The following is a 19,840-nucleotide window of genomic DNA, read 5'->3' on the forward strand; positions in this document are numbered from 1 at the left end:
AACCGAGCATCAGAATGGAGAAGAAAGGTGATTTAAGTGACTTTGAACGTAGCATGATGGTTGCTGCCAGATCTACTGGGATTTTTATGCATAACCACCTCTAGGCTTTACAGAGAATGGTCTGAAAACGAGAAGAGCATCTCTGAATGCACAACACATCGAACCTTGAGGCAGATGGGCTACAGCAGCAAAAGACCACAAAGGGTGCCACTCCTGTCAGCTAAGAACAGGAAACTAAGGCTACATTTCGCACAGTCTCACCAAAATTGGACAACCAAATATTGGAGAAATGTTGCCTGGTCTGATGAGTCTGGATTTCTGCTGCGACATTAGGTCGTTTTGTTTTGGCACACTTTTTTTTTTAAACTGAACAGTATTATTGTTGACCATGTCCATCCCTTTATCAGTTTACCCATCTACTGATGGCTGCTTTCAGCAGGATAACGCACCATTGATATAAAGCGTGAATCATCTCAGACTGGTTTCTTGAACATGACAATGAGTTCACTGTACGCAAATGGCCTCCAGTGACCAGAACTCAAATCAAATAGAGCACCTTTGGGATGTGGTGGAACAGGAGATTCACATCATGGATGTGCAGCCGACAAATCTGCAACAACTATCATGTCAATATGGACCAAAATCTCTAAGAAATATTTCCAGTACCTTGTTGAATCTCTGTCACGAAGGACTAAGGCAGTTCTGAAGGCAAAAGGGGGTCCAACCCTGTACTAGTAATGTGTACCTAATAAAGTGGCCGGTGAGTGTAAATATGCAGGTTTCTTTTTTTTTTCTTCAGCTTGAGTTATAAAGTCAAAAACAGTTTAAAGAAATCTATTTGATAAAATACTATTGATTCTAGTGGGTTTATGATTATCTGATTTTTTTGTTGTAATAAATTTCAAACAAATACAAATTCAGTTATGAATATATACAGCAGCAACTTTAAGTGTGTTTGTCTATGTGTGTGTGTGTGTAGGCTAATTATACATAAAAAAATATTTTTTAATAAATAAAAATGAGGTAAATGCAATATTAAAGTGGTCAAATAGTTCAGATAAAAATGAGAAGTTGCTTATTAGATAAAATATTAAATTATAACAAGTTGACAATTATGATAAGTTCTTTCTTCATTCTGCTGTGGCGACCCATGATTAATAAAGGAACTAAGCTGAAAGGAAAATGAATGAATGAATAAATGAATGACTACCCAAACAAACCATGAAATGAGAAAATCACATACAGCTAAAGGGTCGGGAAAGAGTTCAAGTGATATATTTAGACTTGATGATTTTAGATATTCTCAGTGGTCAAGGAAATCAGAGAAAGATTAGATGGAAAAAGAGACAGTGGTGTGATTAAATACTTTTGATTTTTTTTCAGACGCTTAATGCCCTCATTCTTGCTAATAGGATTTTGCCTTTAATGCTGTGCGCAGCGTTCCTCCCTCATGCACTACTCATTTAGCCGGCGAAATTAAACATTAAAAGCATTGAGATCCCATTACTCTAATGTATGCTTAGAAACTCGCCATTTCTGACAACATTAATTCTGTCATTTTTTTATAGAGTAAACAGAAATGTGGAGAACTCTGAAAACGAAGAGAGTGAGAAAAAAGTAGGAATAGAAAAGAAAGTGGGTTTCATCTTCAGATTTACAAGGAGTTTCTTGTAAGGATGTCAGCTACATCTTTGGTGGGACACAAAATATCAAGACATAAAGAGAAAGGGGGAAAAAGAGGGGAGGGTGAGAGCAGAGAGAAAGAGGAAGAGAGAGGATTATTTACCATTTTAAATGAATAAATCCGTATTGTGTGAATCCAGCACAGCAGCTGAGGAGAGACAGACAGCGGAGAGTGACAGATCAAAACTGACACACTCAAATAGGGAAATGAGGATTTTAATTATTCTTATGTTCTTTCTATACTTTTAAAATATCTAAACTTTAAATAATTTATAAAACTAAGAACAACTTCCAAAGGACAGAAGCAAGAATCCTGACAGAAGATGGATTGATAAAAATGAGCATGCGTGCCAAAGAAGACTGATAATTGAACATCGGATTTCTGAAAATCTGTAAGAAACAGGCAAGTGCAAACTTTGTGGAAGTTATTAAGTGTTCCTTTTTCGTTCTACTTATATTGTCCTATTTTATAGGGGAGAGAGGGGACAGAAAAAACATTTTTCATAACCTAATTATAATAGGTAATGTTTTAATCAGAAATATATTTTTGCAGTGGTTACCAACTCTATAAAAATCAGCTGTAATTTTGTATTAATGTAGAACAGCTTCAATATAACTTACTTTAAAACTAAAGTTGCACATTGTTCCTTTTGAGTCCGTCAGCAGGGACTAAAGTAACACACAGTGGGTCAAAAGTAACACGACAATATGTGCTAGATTTACTCTCTTAATCTTGTTTATTTTAAATATATCTGACTCTGACCTTGTTAATGTAAACTGCAAACATATTTTGTCCTTTATGTTTGCAAAAAATATTAGAACAGCATTTTCACTTTTAATTTCAGCTCCATTAAATGTTTTAAAAGCAAACCAACAAGGCAAAATGTCACAATATTCTACAGTTTTTGAATATTTGTTTTATTAATATTAAAATTATGCATTATTTAAAAAAAAATTGTATGAATCCAAACACTGCAAAGTCTAATATGGAAGGGAAAAATAAGGTTTGTCTATTAGCAGTGGGACATAAACAGTAGTGTTACTTTCATCCCCACAGGAACTCTTGCCATTTAAATCTGATTTACTTTTAAACTGAACAACTCAGACATTTCAAATCTAAGGATGGGTTATTGCATTAAATAATCTGTAGATTGATCATGTGTGGTGCATGAAAAGAGAAACACAACTTGCTATAAGGAAAAAAGGAAAAAATTATTTTTACTTTTTGTACTTTTAAAAACTGAAATTCGGAGCTCACCGCAGGACACAATCCCCAAATCAGATGATATTAGGCAGCACCATCAATGATTGCATGCTGAATGTGCTGTTATAGCCCGAAAAACTAAATGTTGTCAGGGCTTCGAAAAATCAATTTCATCTCACGTTACTTTCCTCCCTGCTCTCCCCTATTTTAAATGAGCGTTGCATTTGCATCACTTACATTAATGGTTTAAATTTATTTTATTGCTATTATACTATAAAATGAGTTTGGTTTCCCTAAACATCCTTCAGTAAACTGTTCTAAAATGACTCATATATTATAATCCACAACCTGAAGTACTGTTGCGAAGGTTGTTAAAGTTTCATTTGTGATTATTTTCAACAATTATTTAGGATTCTTGATGGTCCCAAAATCCTCATTAATTTTAATATTAATATAATTAATTTTGATTCTCAGGCCTAAACTATACAAGTCTTTCAGTCTTCTTCTGTTTAGTTTCTTCAGAATTAAAATTTAAAATAATCAAAAAATTAAGAAATTAAAGTAAAACTAAGCTAAAATGTTCCTTTTTCTGAAGGCTTTAATCTGTTCATAAAATATACAAACTTTTTAGTAATTAATCAGTGTTTTCTACCAAATTACTCTTTTTTAAAAATTCATGTGTGTCTTTTATATCTATTTTATGTTCATTTTTTCTCAGCAGACATTTTTGTATAGAAGAGTGGTCAACTACTGTTTTTATTGTGCTTTTGATTTGGAAAAAAAACTGGATTTGATTTTGACTAGTTCATAATTTCTTTAAGCATAATAGACTCAAATAATTATTTTTGCTGCTTGTTCAAACAACTCATTTAAAATGAACTAAAAAACACAATTCTCAAGATTTTCTTTGGGACAACTTACTTGTTTTATGTTCAATCCACTTAAATTTGTCTAGTTAATTTAATATATTTGTGTTGAGACAACATGAATGAACTGTGTGGAACCCTGCCTTTTTCACAGTGTATTTTGCTTGCTGTGTTTCAGGGTGTTATGGATGTACTGTCTCTTTCGTGGAAGTCTTCTACTGGGAGACTGGTAATCCTTCACTTATTCATAATCCTCTGTAAGTTTGACTTATTTTCACATTCCCCTAAACACTGCATAACATCATTTAACATTTTTGTTTCTGATAAATGAAGACAAGTGGAGAATATTTTCTCTTTCCTACACATGCTCCCAGAGGAGCTATCACGAGCTTTTTTGTTTGAGAATATTGCTGCATATACCATTATTATGTGAAATTCCTGATTCTGATTGACTAAATTGAAGGTGTTAAAGTGTTATTTTTGCCACCATGTCGTGCATTTAAAATCCTTTACCGCATGACTATGTTTGATTATTTCTTACTTTTACTATGAGGCTGCTGAGTGCTTGATTCAGGTTGGCTGATGAGGATTTTAAGCTAAAATAGTCCCTGCTACACTGAAAAAAAATATTCAAAGATTATTCCTTGGATTTACCCAATGTTTTTTGCGTTAAGTGGTTGTAAACAATTTATTTGTGTTGAATTTAAACAAACAAATTAAGTTGAACATTATTCAGTTTAATTAGTTTGTTTAAATTCAACACAAATAAATTGTTTGCAACAGTTCTGCATGCAACACTTTCTTCAGTGTAGGTCATGGCTGCATTGCAGTGATGCGCAAGAAACTAGTCCTACACAAAAACCCAACAAAGTCTTGAAATACAACAACTGTGTGGTAACAGTGTGGTCGCTATAGTGGTAGAAGTAAAATGATTGACTTTAGTCTCGTGGAATATTAGATAATAATACACACCCGAGTTGTGTGCAAGATTTAATAATAATTCAATGGCCTGTCGTGAATTATTCCTTAGATATACTTATAAGGATAGTTTACCCAACAAATGTTCATTGACTCACCCTTCACTGGTTCAAAACCCATTTGAGTTTATTCTGTTGAATGCGACAGAAGATACTTTGAAAAATGCTGAACTTTATTATGGAAGGCAAAACCCATTGATGTACATAGTAATTTTTTAACTACAGCACCAAGCATTCTTCAAGATATTGATATCTGTTTGTGTTCAACAGAAGGAGGACACTCATAAAACCATACGAGGGAGAATAAATGAAGAGGTCATTTTCATTTTGAGTGGACTGCCCCTATAATAGTTTTCCATGGGGTTTGCCCTGAGTGTAACTGTATTTAGTTTAAAATAGATCTATGAAAAGGAAATATAACATTTTAATGGCAATGTCTATGGCACAAGACTTAAATAATAAAGGATCTGTAATAAACCTTAAACTTAAAGCCCAACTCTTCTTTTTCATCATCAAAAGCCCACTGTCAGGCGCCTCCCTCAGCATCTCTTCCAGTGCGGATTACAGTTCCCTCACCATGGCAGTCTGTCCCGCTCTCTCAGGGTGATCTGGGCCTTCTCTTCACCAACTCCAGCCCCTTCACCTCTACACAGTCTCTGCTGGTCTTTCCTCCCTCGGGAACCACCTCCAAACCTCTGCTCCGTGCTACGTTTGGTTCCTACACAGTCACACAGGTACAGCAGACTTTATTAAGTGATAATGAACGGGAGACTGTGCTATATTATTAATATACAGTTGAAGTCAGAATTATTAGCCCCCTTTTGATTTTGATTTTCTTTTTTAAATATTTCCCAAATGATGTTTAACAGAGAAATGAAATTTTCACCGTATGTCTGATAATATTTTTTCTTCTGGAGAAAGTCTTAATTGTTTTATTTCGGCTAGAATAAAAGCAGCTTTTCATTTTTTAAAAAACATTTTTGGGACAAAATTTTTAGCCCCTTTAAGCTAATTTTTTTTTTCTGGTAATCTACAGAACAAACCATCGATATACAATAACTTTTATTAATTACTCTAATTACCCTAACCTGCCTAGTTAACCTAATTAACGTAGTTAAGCCTTTAAATGTCACTTTAAGCTGTATAGAAGTGTCTTGAAAAATATCTAGTAAAATATTATTTACTGTCATCATGGCAAAGATAAAATAAAGCAGTTATTAGAAATAAGTTATTAAAACTATTATGCTTAGAAATGTGCTAAAACAATCTTCCCAGAACAGAACAGAAATTGGGGAAAAAAATAAACAAGGGGCGCTAATAATTCAGGAGCGTTAATAATTCAGGGGGGCTAATAATTCTGACTTCAACTGTATAGTCATGGGTGAGAAGTGTATTTTGCACAATACGAAGAAGAATACTGTAAGAGAAATATTACAGAATGATGTAACCATTGTCTATTACTTGAAAAAATCTGTTTTAGTGATTCAACAACTATAGAATTATAAAAGAAATGACCCAATACTGTAGTTTTTTACAACTATAGGGTTTACTTTACGATGCACCACAGTTTACTGTAGTTAAAAACGAATGTATATACTATGTTACATTCATAAGTAGTGTTGTAAATACTATACCTTATAATCCACTTTACTACACAGTAGTTGAAAAACAGTACAGTAATTCATCTGGATGCAGACTTGCTTCATATTGTCTCAGACACAATGTTTAATATAGCTAAATTACTGAAGTATTTTATGTGAGATGTGAGATGTCATTAAGTGTTGTGGTTAAGAAAACACAATTATTGGCTAATCAGCATCATCAACCGGAGCGATGTGTTTTACAATCAGGGCTAAAAGGAAAAAAAAGATCTTTATGTCAAGAAAAACAAGTCTGTGTTGGTATGTGTGTTCTCCAGGTGATGTCTGAACCCATTCCTCCTCTGACTTCTCCTCTCACGGCTTCGCTTCTGTCTAAAGGTGTTGTGAAAGAGATGGAGGCTGACAGAGGAGAGCGGTTCAGAGTTCGAGTGCTGTTTCACATGAGAGGTGATGTTAACAGAGGAACCTGCGTTACTCTGCATGCTTTCAAACAGACAGAGGAGCAGAAAGCTTCCTGCATCACTCAGGTATAGATGCTCAAAAACCCAATGGGGTATATGCCGAGCTAGTGTGTTTCCCATGCTGATAAACTTCCGGTGACCTGTTAATGTGAGTTTTTTCCATTTTATACAATTCCTTTTACAGCATCGATGTTGTAATGTAATGAAAATACAATCAGTTAAACAGACTTTAGCATTCATTTAGTTGCTCGAGCGTAAAACGAGGCAAAAAGCCGTTTGCTCGCACTCGCCCGTCCTCGGCAGGTTAGCGCAGAAGCTCCATTGAATATACTGGGGTAAAATAAATGCTCATATTATAAAGATATGGCGGGGGGACATGTAATTTAATGCAGTGCTCGTGTACAATCTGAGACCCACTTTATATAAGATATCACTCAGCCAGTAGAGATCGCTCATTTTTAAAGAAAACAGACCTTAAACGCGCCGATTTTGCGTTGGCACACAATTCACAGGAAACTATTAACCCAGGTTACTGGCAAATTAAAAGTCCTATTAGCATGCTTCAGCATATTCCCTATAGATGGGTCAGGACTGCAATATACTAGAATTCAAAGTTATAAACAAAGCTCTTATCTAACTCTTTAATTAAACAACACATACAAAATATTAATTGTGGTTAATCGTATTTAAAATATATATATTTGAATAATAATTATTTATTTGTTTGTGTGCTGTTTTCAATATCTTCTCAGCCACCGTTTGGGTTGTGTGTGGTTACTCTAACATTTCCAAACGACTGGTTTGAGCCCGCTCAGAACACAGAGGCGAACCTGGACCAGACTTTCAAGCAGCGTTACATAAGCAGAAACCGCTCTCGCTCCCGCAGCCGAAAGAGAAGGCATCCGCATATGCCAGCAGGACACAGGGCCCGGCCTGATCAAATTCAGCTTTACTACTCATCCTTTGGCATCCTGTCCATTAAAACCGGACCCCCGCGGTGCGTGGAGGACACAGTAGAGCAGTCAGAGAGAAAGCTTCTCTACATTGGTCCTGTGGGACTTGAGGATCAAGAGATCAACAAAACCAAACAAAGCCCTGCATGTTTAGACACAAAGGCAGAAGAGAAGTTCTGGTTGGATTCCAATGTGTTAATCGTCTACAGCAAAGGGCCTGTGCCTGCCGGACAGCCAATCAGAGTGTCTGTAAACCTAAGGGGAAATTATAGTGAGGAGTCTCTGACCATTAGGTAACATTGTTGCTTGACATAAATTTGCTTATTTATTTTAATGTATCTTTAATATTATCATTATTTTACCTTCAGGCTGAAAGTGAAAAAAGGATTGCTATCTCTGGAGGTCCATCCCGTCACACATTCTGACCTGTGGATGGTTAATGTAGAACAGACGACAGGTTCAAAACACGATGTTGTTTCCATCATTACTCGCAGCACCGGTACACTTCCAGACAGAACTGGGTACGAAATCAATCTGTTTCTAAAGGGGTCTGGATGCAGCCCTGGTGCAGTGCAATCAGAGCTGGATGCAATGCTTTTAAACACGCTCACCTAACTCTAACCCCCTCACAGTGACTTCACTATAGCTACATTGAGTGCATTGACATTGCATCTTCGACATATGCAATCTCAGCTTGTATCATCAAGGCTTCATCCACATATTGTCGGTTTTACGTTAAAATTAGATTTTAGTTGCATTTAATTGCCATGTATTTCCAGTGGTGTGTGTGAGAATCAAGCAATAAAAATTTGCAGAGGTATCATTGTGTTATGACTTGATTAGGATAGTAAAAAGCACTAAATATTAACTGTAAATGTTTTAATAGCTGCAAATAAGCACGTTAGAATGATTTTGGAATTATCATGTTCACTGTAGACTGTGGAAAATCCAAATGCCAAAAGTGGCATTATTAAATGCAATTATAAACATCGGCAATAATATTCAATAAATCATAAATTACACTTTTTCTAGAAGGTAATTCACCTATAATACAACATAGTCCACTGCTAAATGGGCAGTTTATACCCATATAATAACTCGTTTTGCAAGGAGGATTTTTGTTGTCTTCTATTTCATTGGTGGCACTTCAACGAGGAACTTCCATTTAACATGAGTGAAACAAATAATTAAAATCTTGTTTATTAGTTTGACTGAATGATCTGCACATTTCCACTTGTGCTTTCATTTACATTGTCACGACAGACTCTAGCCCCTTTCACACAGTGATACTGGTAAATATCCGGAAAATTTCCGGAATGACTTTACCGGTATATTCAAAAAAGAGCTGTTCACACAGGCGAGAACGTTACGGAATTTTTCCAGAAAAGTGCATTCACACATCCGTTCCAAAATACTGGTAAATTCTGACATCATTCACCACAAATAAGCTTTAAACGGCTGCGCTTGTATTTGTAAACATTTAACTACATCACAAACTCTGAGAATGATCAGTATTGTGAACAACTTCGATGAAAACATATGGAGGAACACTTTCGCATCACACGCAAAACTTGAAGGTAAACAAACAGCGGCTTATCATAAGCATCTTATCGATGATTTTCTGACTAACTTCTAGCAGCTAAATGCATCTGGGAAAATATTCAAAGGCTTTTATTCTCATAAACCGCGCGGACATAAACGCGTCTGACTGTTCTGATTGGCTAAAGCAGACGTCTCACGTCAGCACGTTCTAGACATGCACGCGCTCTTTCCGGCAATCTTCCTTCTGCATTCACACAGCGCAGCATTCCGGCAAATTACCGGTAATGTTACAACTTCTCTTTTCCGGAAAATAGCCAGAACGAATTTACCGGTATTTTCAAAAAGGACCTGTTCACACATACAACCTTTCCAGAAAATTGCCGGTAATTTTCCGGAAAGGTCTGTATGTGTGAAAGGTGTCTGCATTTTAATGTAACATTGATATCACAAAATCTTACTAAATTTCTTAATATTTTTTTATATTTCTGTTTCTCATTATTTTTTTCTTTCTAATTCACATATTTCACTAAGTTCAATTCAACTCATCTTTTTATAGCACTTTTACAATGTAGATTGAGTCAAAGCAGCTTAACATAGAAGTTCTGGTAAACTGAAACTGCGTCAGTCCAGTTTTCAGAGTTGAAGTTCAGTTCAGTGTGGTTTAAATAAAGATTTAAATATATTATCTAAAAAAGTACAAATAATTACTCATAATTTTTTTTTCCTGTGACAATTTAAAATGCAATTATTTCCCCTTTTTATTTGTAATTCCCAATGCTCATTGAAAGTTAATCACATAATTCGGTCATAATACCAAAAAAGGAGGATATAGGCAACATTTTAGCCATTAAATCATCATTATGTTTGTGTATTTCAGCATATAAAAATAATGAGCTACTGATCTCAAAACCTAAAATCTAGTAATAATCTATCAGTTCTTTATCTGTAATTGTCTTGTGTTTCAGCACTTCTGCTCTTAGCCAGATCTCCTGTCTCTCATTTGAGGCTTTACACAGAAACTTTGGCACAGCGATGACTGTCAGTGCCAGCTGGTGGGTGGAGTATTCAACTCGCAAGTTTTACATTTCACCACACGGGGCAGTGACAAGCTTCTTCTCCTTTACCGACAGAGAAGTTGTGGGCATCGCTCCCATCACAGAGGTATACCATTAAACTATTACTGATTTACACATGCATGCTATTAGAGGTTACAAAGACCTCTAGCAGAGTGAGGGATCTCTGGGACCGCTGGGGCACTTCAGATCATTTTGGAAGGGCCCTATGTGTGCTTGTGCCTATTTTTAGGCTATATTTAGCCCTTTTTTCAAGGGTCGTATGGGTACAGGTTTTCTTACATGTTTTTCCCTGTGATGCAGTCAGGGCCGATACAGCAAAGCTGTTGGTTGGCAGCAAGCATTTTTGTCAGGAGAGCTGTACGACAATTGGGGAATGGTGGACTTTGTTTTTTATCGGTTGAGTTTGTTACCATTCAGACACATCACCTATATCTGTGCTGCTGTGTTGGCACATGATTAAAATCCTCCAGATTACCGGCAGGGCTAATAGTTAAAAATAGACAGGGCAAGAGACCTGCTGCACTGCTGTTTCTGCATTCAGACCAAGGGGTTGATGAGGAGAGAAGTCCTTCTCATTTAGAGTGTTTATACAAACATGAATATATTTATGATGATACAACAAATTGTGGTTAGGTGTATATAAAATTACAAATAACAATTGTAGCAGGACTTTAAATTAATTACTGTTTATTTCTTTGCATTTTAACTTTGTAAACTATAAAATCATGGCTCTCCTCACGGTTTGTGTCTCATTTTGTGAGCCAACTGACAACAGTTGTTCGCTCACTTCTTTTTCCCCTGCTCTGTCAGCCAAGCCTACTCCTTCCTCTGCTCACAGCGGTCCACGCCTAGAATAAAGCATTTTTTTTTAAACTCTGAGGTAGACTTGAACTGAAAAGGGGGGTTTCATGACCCTTTAAGATAAATGAAGGTTGTATAACTCTTCATTTTTACCCGCGATCTTACTTTCACTTTCTGTGATAATCTTAAATTTCCTTCTTTGGACAGAGATGTCACTTAGTATCCTCTTAGTACACAGGTGTCAAACTCAGTTCCTGGAGGGCTGCAGCTCTGCACAGTTTAGTTCCAACCCAAATAAACACACCTGATTAAACTAATTAAGTCCTTCAGGCTTGTTTGAAACTTAAGTGGGTTGAAGCAGGGTTGAAACTAAACTGTGCAGTGCTGCGGCCCTCCAAGACCTGAGTTTGACACCTGTGACGTATTAGGACTTCCCTACCAAAATATACCTAAAACATGGATTGCCATAAAAGCTCATCAATTACAGGGAAGTATTTTCTCTTAATTTACTTATGTCTTCAATGGTAAAAAAAAAGCAAAAATGTAACACATACTTTCAAATTACTCTCTGTAAAAGGTAATTTCATTACACATTTAGATACTTTTTTTGTAACCGTAAAGGTTATATTGTAATATATTACGTTTCCTGTCAACACTGTTAACCTTGTTACATTTTTTACTATTATGTCAGCTTTAAAAATGTAAAATCCGCATGAAATGGAAACCCTAATGAAAATGGCTTTGTGGACACTAAAAAAAAGTAGAGCAGAACTTGATTTTGTTAATCTGGAGCTTATTTAATCATTTGATCACTATCATGTTGTAAATGGCACAAATTATGTAAACAGATCATTATCATCATTTATTTTATTTATTTATGTCATAGTGTATGTTTTTGTTTTTGTTTTTGCAGAGCAACACAATTATCAATACAGCCATCCTGACAAGTGAGCCCGTGTCACTTCCTGTCATTGTCCTAGCGGTGGGCATAGATGGCAAAGTTTCTGATTTGACCACAGCGGTCAAGTGCCATTCAGCCAATGAAGACATTGTCAAGGTATAACAGATTCGAAAAATGTCTGATTTAATGCATAACAAATATAAACACATCTGATGGCACCTTTCTCTTCTGGCAGGTGTCTCATGACTGCTCTGTGGTTTTTGTGGACGGGAGTGAATCAGGAAGGGGCAGCATCTGTGTGGAGCTGGAGTTTTCCTTGGGAACGCTCAGTGGCTCTTTGTGTTTGGCCGTGTGGACTCCTGTAGTTCCTCTGCGTGTGTCTCTCTCCGACTCTGTCCTGAGTCCCATCAGTGGCTGGAATTACTACAGTGAGAACGGGTATACAAAATTAAGTGTAATGGTCTCATATTTGAGCTTTTCAGTAAGAAGCAGAGCTGCTGCATTCTGAGCTAGCTGCAATCGAGAAACACAGGACTGAGGAACTCCAACATACAAAGAATTGCAGTAGTCTAGTTGAGATGTTACAGTCGCATAATTATTTCAAGTTTATTTAAGCACAGCTTTAAATAGGCTTCACTTTTGAAAGAAGATGATTATGATAAAACAGTACTTACCTGCTTATCAAATTTGAGGTTATATCAAACCAAACACCTAAAATTTCACAACATTTTCACCCATAATATGTACTTACACTACTTGTTGATCCCAATTGTAAAAGCAACAAATAGTAACTTGATTTCTAGTTAATCATGTGGCAGAAGGTAAACTGAAATTTCTCTCTTCATAGGTGTGAACCGGTTTATCAGAGGTCCACGGTACAGATTTTGGCTCAATTCAGTGCCCAATCAGCAGCTCAAGGGGGTCAACCGACCTACATGCTGGGATCTCCGGACTGGTTTGTGGATGTGACCGAGCTTGTCCGTGACTGGCTAAGAATAGAAAACCCATATATTGCAGCGCTTGATAAACAAAAACATCTTATCGGCCTCAAGCCTGGACTCACATCATTATATGTTGGTATCTGAATTTACTGTCAGAATGTTTAATGACATGTTGTGCATAACCAATCTAAAGGGTTAGTTCACCCAATGTCCTGGTTTCAAACATTTTCCCCAGGCCATCAAAGATGACTGTGTTAATTAACCCAAAGAGAGAATGCAAGTTTTTGGCAAAAACAATGCAGGATTTTTGTGCATCTTATATAAATAAAAGGGGCGGCAAGGTGGCTCAGTGGTTAGCACTGGCCAGTTGGCATTTCTGTGTGGACTTTGCATGTTCTCCCCCATGTCTGTGTAGATTCCTCTATTAAGGCAGCTTCAAAGTAGTAAAAACCTAAAGTATTTGATCAATATACTACGAACCTAATGGATCAATCATCTTCTGGAGAAGTGCTCAGTTTAATCCAGTTCACTTTCACTTATGTGATATATCCTTCATGAACTCTCATGTGATGTATTCACATTGAAATTAAATCATGTGGTTTGATTTGGAAATAACCGCTCCATTGATCTTATGGTTAGTGTGTTGACACAGCATCATCGCAATGACTGCTGATCCTTCCCCTTTCCACTGTCCTATACAAATAAAGGTCAAAACCCCTAAAATGTCTTTCATTCATTCATTTTTTCTTCGGCTTAGTACCTTATTTATCAGAGGTTGCCACAATGGATTGAACCACCAACTATTCCAACATTATGTTTTACACAGCAGATGCCCTTCCAGCCACAACCCAGTACTGAGGAACACCCATACACACGCACTCAAGGACTACAACAATTTTGTTTACCCAATTCACATGTTTTTGGACTGTGGGGGAAACTGGAGTATCCAAAGGAAACCCACATGAACACAGGGAGAACATGCAAACTCCACACAGAAATGCCAAATGACCCAGCTGGGACTCTGGGAACCAGCAACCTTCTTGCTGTGTGGCGACAGTGCTAACCGCTATAATGTATTATTTATTTAAAAAAAAGACCAAAAAAATAAACACTCTTGATTTCTCTTGACTTAAAAGTCATGTATAGTTAGATGAGAGTGAGAAATGTTCCATTTTGGTTAAACTAGTCTTCTGTTTGTTTGTGTATTGATGAGCTTGCTCTTTAAGTACTGGCCTGTCAGATTTCCTGATTTCCTCCCTAATCCTTTTCCTGCTTTTCAAGGTGGTTTCCAGTCAGTGGGATGGAGTGCTTGGAAGGGCTAACGTGATTGTAACCTCTGAACCTGTGACTCCCGCTGACCTCTCTGTTCAGCTGGTGGGAGGGCTTGGCCTGTCTGTTAATCCCAGCCCATCTCACCCTTCTGTTGTCACAGCAACAGTGAATGCTCACAATACACTCTACAACCACGGACAAGTAAGTTTCTGGTATTCAAGCTCCTAAAAATTCGTCCAGATTTGTAACTTATGATGTCCACCCTTTCATTAGGAGGCGTCTATCAGTGTCTGGATCCAGTTCAATGATGACTCTGCCATATTGATGTCTGCATTTAATGAGGTCCCCTATACTCTACGGCTGTCCTCTTTGGCAGAATCTGTGGTTGCAGTAACGCCTGCTCCATCCCAACGCATTTTGGCACAAGGTGATGGCGGAGGACCTCTTGTTAAAGCCGAGCTTCTGGTTTCCAGCTGTGACCCAGCATCTAACCATGTTGAACTGGAGGCAATTCATAAAGCAAGCGAAGCCAAAAGACTGGCTAAGGGGTCTGGCTGGATAAGGGTGAACCTAAACATGGACTTTTGGCCAATAGGGAGTGAGGAAACCAACTTTGAGATGCACGATGTGACTGATATGCTCGTCGATTCCAACAGTGATCTGTATGATGACTTTGAAGATCATGACAGTACAGTAAATGCCACAAGTGATTATGATAGTGGCAATGACATATTTAAACGAAAAAACGTGGAGCAGGCGGTGTTGATCCCCAACCATGAAGAGAACGCTGTCTATTTGTCTCCTGGTGTGGAAAAGGAGAGGAAAGAGGTTAAAACAGCTGATAGACAGGTAGAGATTGGCATTGGAGCTGTCCTGTCTCTGCTTTGTCTCTCATCCCTACTTTTCCTGGTCAACTGCCTACCATGTGCACTAAGAGAACAAAGATATAGAGAAAGACGAGAGGGAAATGTGAAAGACACTGTGGAGGAGGAACCTGGAGAAGAGCAAGAGGAGAATAGACAAGAGGAAAAACAGTGCAGAGCAGTGATAACAGGGAATAATGACAAAATGGAAATTCAATGACCCTTTGACTTTACAAATATCTCATGTTGCACATTATCTTGTGCATATTCTGGAGAATGTTGCTACATCTTTATATGTCCATTGCAGTCACATAGGTGATTTTGTAATTGTGGGTACATTCGGCATTTCAAAACCCAATTTTTTATAGAGCAAATAAAACTCTTTATAAACAGCAATTCCTTACAGTATCTTATTGAAAGAAAATTACATTTTAATCATTTAGTGCTTACCAAACACAAATAATATATATACATATATATAATTATTAAGTATTTATTTTGGGAATAATATTGACATAAAATTGAACCAGATTTTGGTAAAAACCCAAACAATACAAAAATAAAACTATAAAAAAAAAAAAAAATAATAATAATAATAATATATATATATATATATATATATATATATATATATATATATATATATATATATATATATATTATGTGTAATAACAATGGAATGACACAAGGAGAAAGTACTAAACTACTGAAATGTATTTGAGACTTTATGTAGACTCTCATATGGAAAATGAAGTTATGCATTGCTCAGGTGGGATTTTTTTTTCCACAGTCTTCAACAGAGTGCAAAAATCTTAATGTTTGTGTCTTGTCTATCAAATCTCAGCGTTATTTGGTATTTTCTATTGAATTCAAGTCAGGTGATTTGGCTGGGTCATTCTACAGCTTGATTTTCTTTCTCTGAAAGCATTTGAGAGCTTTCTGTTTGGATCATTGTCTTGCACAAATGTCCACCCTGGTTTCATCTTCATCATCCTGCTAATCTAGATGTTGAATTGAAGAAGCTAATATTAACCCTCTACCGCACGCATTATGATAAACCTGTAAAAAAAAAAAGATTATTTGACTGTTTTTCGTTTCGTGAAATGGCTTAACTTGAAATGCTGAAAATTGTATTTTATTAAGGTACTTTATGAAATGTTGCCATATGGCAACAACGTCCAACAGTGGATCTACCTGAGAAATTTCAAATTTAAAACTTTCCTTATAATGAATCATTTTTGTTTAAAATAATTTAATTGGTGTTGCAGCATTATGAGCTTTAACACAGAACTTATAAATGGCACATTATACATACTTTACCACAACTCATATTCCAACAGCTTTCATTATTGCATTCTTTTTAATGAATATTATTGAAAACAAACATAATATTGTATTATCATATACACAACAAACAGTAAATATAAATATCTTCTCCAGTAAATATTATAACAAGTAAATAACAAGTCTAGTTTATCCAGATGCTTCAGAATAATGTAGCTACTAGCTAACAATGTTTATGTATATATTATCCTATATACTATACTACACCTGTCTTATCTGCATCTGAGCTAACTTACATGAACTGTCTTTATCAAATGTCCAGTCTGCATCCTTCTCATGGTCACTAAAACCCATCTCATCCTCACTTTCATCTGCAGGAAGAGCCAGTTCTGTCCTTTTCTTCTTAAATGACCATAGAACATGGTGGTGCTCACTAATACACTGTTGCCTGTATTAAAATCTATTCAAAAGTAGTATTGCCATTAAAACTAGATTTTATAATGTAAATGTCATTAACATTTGACTAATCAACATTATATTACTAGCATTCATGTTGTTATTGTTACAACTTAAAAGTTCACAGCTGACCTTGTTAGCTTGCTAACCCATTGCAATATTGCATGTTCCACCATTGCACAGTGTTGCCCTTTGATAACACACATTTTATCGATTTACAGAAAACTAATTTGATAAAAAAATTGAGTCGTGAATATGTCATCATAACTTATTGGAGGTGATGTTTCAGATATTTTTTGTGGATCAAAATAATTTGATCCTTTGTTTTTATTGACGTTTACATTTGCATTTAGCAACTACTCACAAAAAAACGCCAGTCTGTCAGAAATTGCGCTACAAAAAAAAAAACACAGGATGTCATGTGACTTAACCAAAGCACATAATTCTACTACTCTACACTCTACTCTACACTACTCTAAGGTCTTTTCTTTCCAACAAAAAAATAATATGTTGGTCTTAAAGAAACAGTGGCAGGAAAATAAACATGAGTATTATGTTACCATATGGTTACACCGAGCAGTAGAGGGTTAAGGTGTGAACCGGTTTATCAGAGGTCTACGGTACAAATTTGGACAATTCAGAACCAAATCATCAGCTTAAGGGGGTCAACCGACCTACATGCTCTCCAGACTGGTGTGTGGATGTGACCGAGCTTGTTCATGACTGGCTTAATTGAAAACCCACATATAACAGTGCTTGATTGACAAAGACATCTAATCTAAGTCTGTACTTACATCATTATATGTTGCTATCTGAATTTACTGTCAATGTTTACTGACATGTTGTGCATAACAAACCAATAACCAATCTATAGAGTTAGATGTTGGACTGAAGCAGCTAATACTAATTTACAATGATGAAGGGCAGAGGGTTGCTGAAGAACTAGTCAGAGATTTTAGCTGCTGTCTGGGCATTCACTGCCTTTCTACACCTCTCTTTTCACTTTTTTCCCTGCATCATTTCATTTTCATTCACTCATTTTCTTTTCGGCTTAGTCACTTTAATAATCCGGGGTCGCCAGAGCGTAATGAACCGCAAATTTATCCAGCACGATATTATGCAGCGGATGAACTTCCAGCCGCAACACAGAACTTTTTATGTTTGTACATTGTGCTTATGCTTATGTGCGTCTGCATATTCTTGTACAGTCACCGCTCCCTGGTGGTCTAGTGGTTAGGATTCGGCGCTCTCACCGCCGCGGCCCGGGTTCGATTCCCGGTCAGGGAATGAAGTGTTTTGTATATTCATTTTAAAATGACTCTCACATTGAACAGTCGTAAATATAATCGTGTTAAAGGCAATATATGCTTCAGTATTTTGTACTTTCATGTTAAATGACACTCACATTAAACAGTCGTAAATATAATCGTGTTAAAGGCAATATATGCTTCAGTATTTTGTACTTTCATGTTTAATGACTCTCACATTGAACAGTCCAATATATGCTTCAGACAATTCGTACACAATATATTATATTGCACGTACAATCGAATCCGCTTCCGATACAACTGAAAACATATTCTCTGGAAGATAACCAGCTTAATGCGCATAAACGTTACATCTCGGCTCTAAAATGGACCTAAAATGTTATCTAGATCCAAACCAGTTGAGTTAGGTGGAACGGAAAGAGTAGAATAATTCATACTGATCATACATTATTTCACCGACAGCAGAGTGGCGCAGCGGAAGCGTGCTGGGCCCATAACCCAGAGGTCGATGGATCGAAACCATCCTCTGCTATGTCTTTTCAAGAACATTATCTATAATAGAGAAGTAGAGTTTTAACCATTTATAGAGCGAAAATTACATATAGGGTAATTGACTAATTTAAAGGGTCGTTTACCCAAAATTCCGCCATTATTTACTCATGAAACTTTGTAATGATTGGATTTTTCAATGAATTCAGTGATTATTTTGTCTTGTTTAGCAAACAAATAATACTTGAAATTTCTTATTCAGTGCTGTACTAAAAACACAATCCCTCTTATTTTCTTAAAGTTAATCATGTTATTAACATTAAAAGGGGTGTATAATGTTATGAGCACAATTATAATCCCACTCTTCAAGAAACAACCAGACATTAAGAAATATGATTAAAACATATATAGAAATTCAGGACTTTTTACTCACGTGTAACCAAACTGCCTCCTGGTGGCGTGAAGAGTAAACAACAATCCTCGCTTTGTCTTAAATGTAAATCTGCTGAATATTGTCAGTTTTATGGATATGCTGCCAAAAAAACCTGCAGTATTATTCCAGTCTTGGAATGTATTTGTATATATTTAAATAAATCAGTCTTTTAAAAACAACTTCAAACGACGTGACGTCCGTCCCTTCTGTTCTCGCGTCAGTTAACAACGTGTATAAAGAAAAAAACTTAGGGAATACAGAAATGTAAATCAAAATAATTCTGCTATTTTTAACGAAATCCATTGTTTACTGAAATTAAAAGCGCACCCATGTATGGATGTCAAAGATAGATGTCGCCACAACAACGGCTGCTTTAGAAGCCCGGATAGCTCAGTCGGTAGAGCATCAGACTTTTAATCTGAGGGTCCAGGGTTCAAGTCCCTGTTCGGGCGGAATATCTTTTGTAGGTCTATTAGCTGATAGAATCTCGATATTCTCTACATATGCAGTCGTGATACATTCTTTACATTTGCAAACATGATCCACATATGCACACTTGATATACTCCATACATACACAGATATGATGCACTATACATGTACACTCCATACATATGCACACATGATAAATTCCATACATACGCACACATGATACATTCTATACATACACACACACTCTATACACAATATAAGTTGAGTCATGTACATCTGAGCTACTGGGAGTTAATGTACACATACAACATACGCACACATAACACATTCTATACATA

The 19,840-nt window shown here is 36.4% G+C and overlaps 1 protein-coding gene, 1 long non-coding RNA gene and 3 other non-coding genes across 6 annotated transcripts; 4 read left to right on the forward strand and 1 right to left on the reverse strand.

The window, feature by feature from the left end:
- The first annotated feature begins 1,407 nt into the window (after window positions 1-1,407).
- Window positions 1,408-15,547, forward strand: tmem132a (transmembrane protein 132A). Of its 2 annotated transcripts, none has more exons than XM_021476980.3 (12): window positions 1,408-2,086; window positions 3,932-4,010; window positions 5,250-5,464; window positions 6,649-6,858; window positions 7,545-8,038; window positions 8,114-8,266; window positions 10,253-10,448; window positions 12,078-12,221; window positions 12,301-12,503; window positions 12,913-13,138; window positions 14,288-14,479; window positions 14,552-15,547. In XM_021476980.3, exons 2-12 carry the CDS (start codon window positions 3,938-3,940, stop codon window positions 15,359-15,361), a joined length of 2,916 nt encoding a protein of 971 aa, XP_021332655.1. In that variant the 5' UTR covers window positions 1,408-2,086; window positions 3,932-3,937; the 3' UTR covers window positions 15,362-15,547. The 2 variants fall into 2 exon arrangements, with proteins under 2 accessions (XP_021332655.1, XP_021332656.1); XM_021476981.3 differs by having other exon boundaries at window positions 1,451-2,086; window positions 6,710-6,858; window positions 14,552-15,536.
- LOC141386202 (uncharacterized) lies at window positions 4,710-19,545 on the reverse strand. Its single transcript, XR_012407709.1, has 3 exons — window positions 19,072-19,545; window positions 12,285-12,488; window positions 4,710-5,448 (listed from the first exon to the last, which is right to left on the reverse strand). It is a non-coding gene; the product is annotated as an uncharacterized lncRNA (long non-coding RNA).
- On the forward strand, window positions 18,097-18,168 carry trnae-cuc (transfer RNA glutamic acid (anticodon CUC)). The gene has a single exon. It is a non-coding gene; the product is annotated as a tRNA-Glu (tRNA).
- Window positions 18,610-18,681, forward strand: trnam-cau (transfer RNA methionine (anticodon CAU)). Its single transcript has one exon. It is a non-coding gene; the product is annotated as a tRNA-Met (tRNA).
- On the forward strand, window positions 19,451-19,523 carry trnak-uuu (transfer RNA lysine (anticodon UUU)). Its single transcript has one exon. It is a non-coding gene; the product is annotated as a tRNA-Lys (tRNA).
- Window positions 19,546-19,840: the final 295 nt, after the last annotated feature.

The sequence above is a fragment of the Danio rerio genome, chromosome 1 (genome assembly GCF_049306965.1).
Source record: "Danio rerio strain Tuebingen ecotype United States chromosome 1, GRCz12tu, whole genome shotgun sequence".
Taxonomy (NCBI): Eukaryota; Metazoa; Chordata; class Actinopteri; order Cypriniformes; family Danionidae; genus Danio; species Danio rerio.

Excerpts from the sequence above, each read along its gene's own strand:
- tmem132a (XM_021476980.3), top strand. The coding sequence starts at position 3,938 with ATGGATGTACTGTCTCTTTCGTGGAAGTCTTCTACTGGGAGACTGGTA. Across the intron at positions 4,011-5,249 it reads TCACTTATTCATAATCCTCT|CCCACTGTCAGGCGCCTCCC; the intron begins GTAAGTTTGACT and ends CATCATCAAAAG. Across the intron at positions 12,222-12,300 it reads CCAATGAAGACATTGTCAAG|GTGTCTCATGACTGCTCTGT; the intron begins GTATAACAGATT and ends CTCTTCTGGCAG.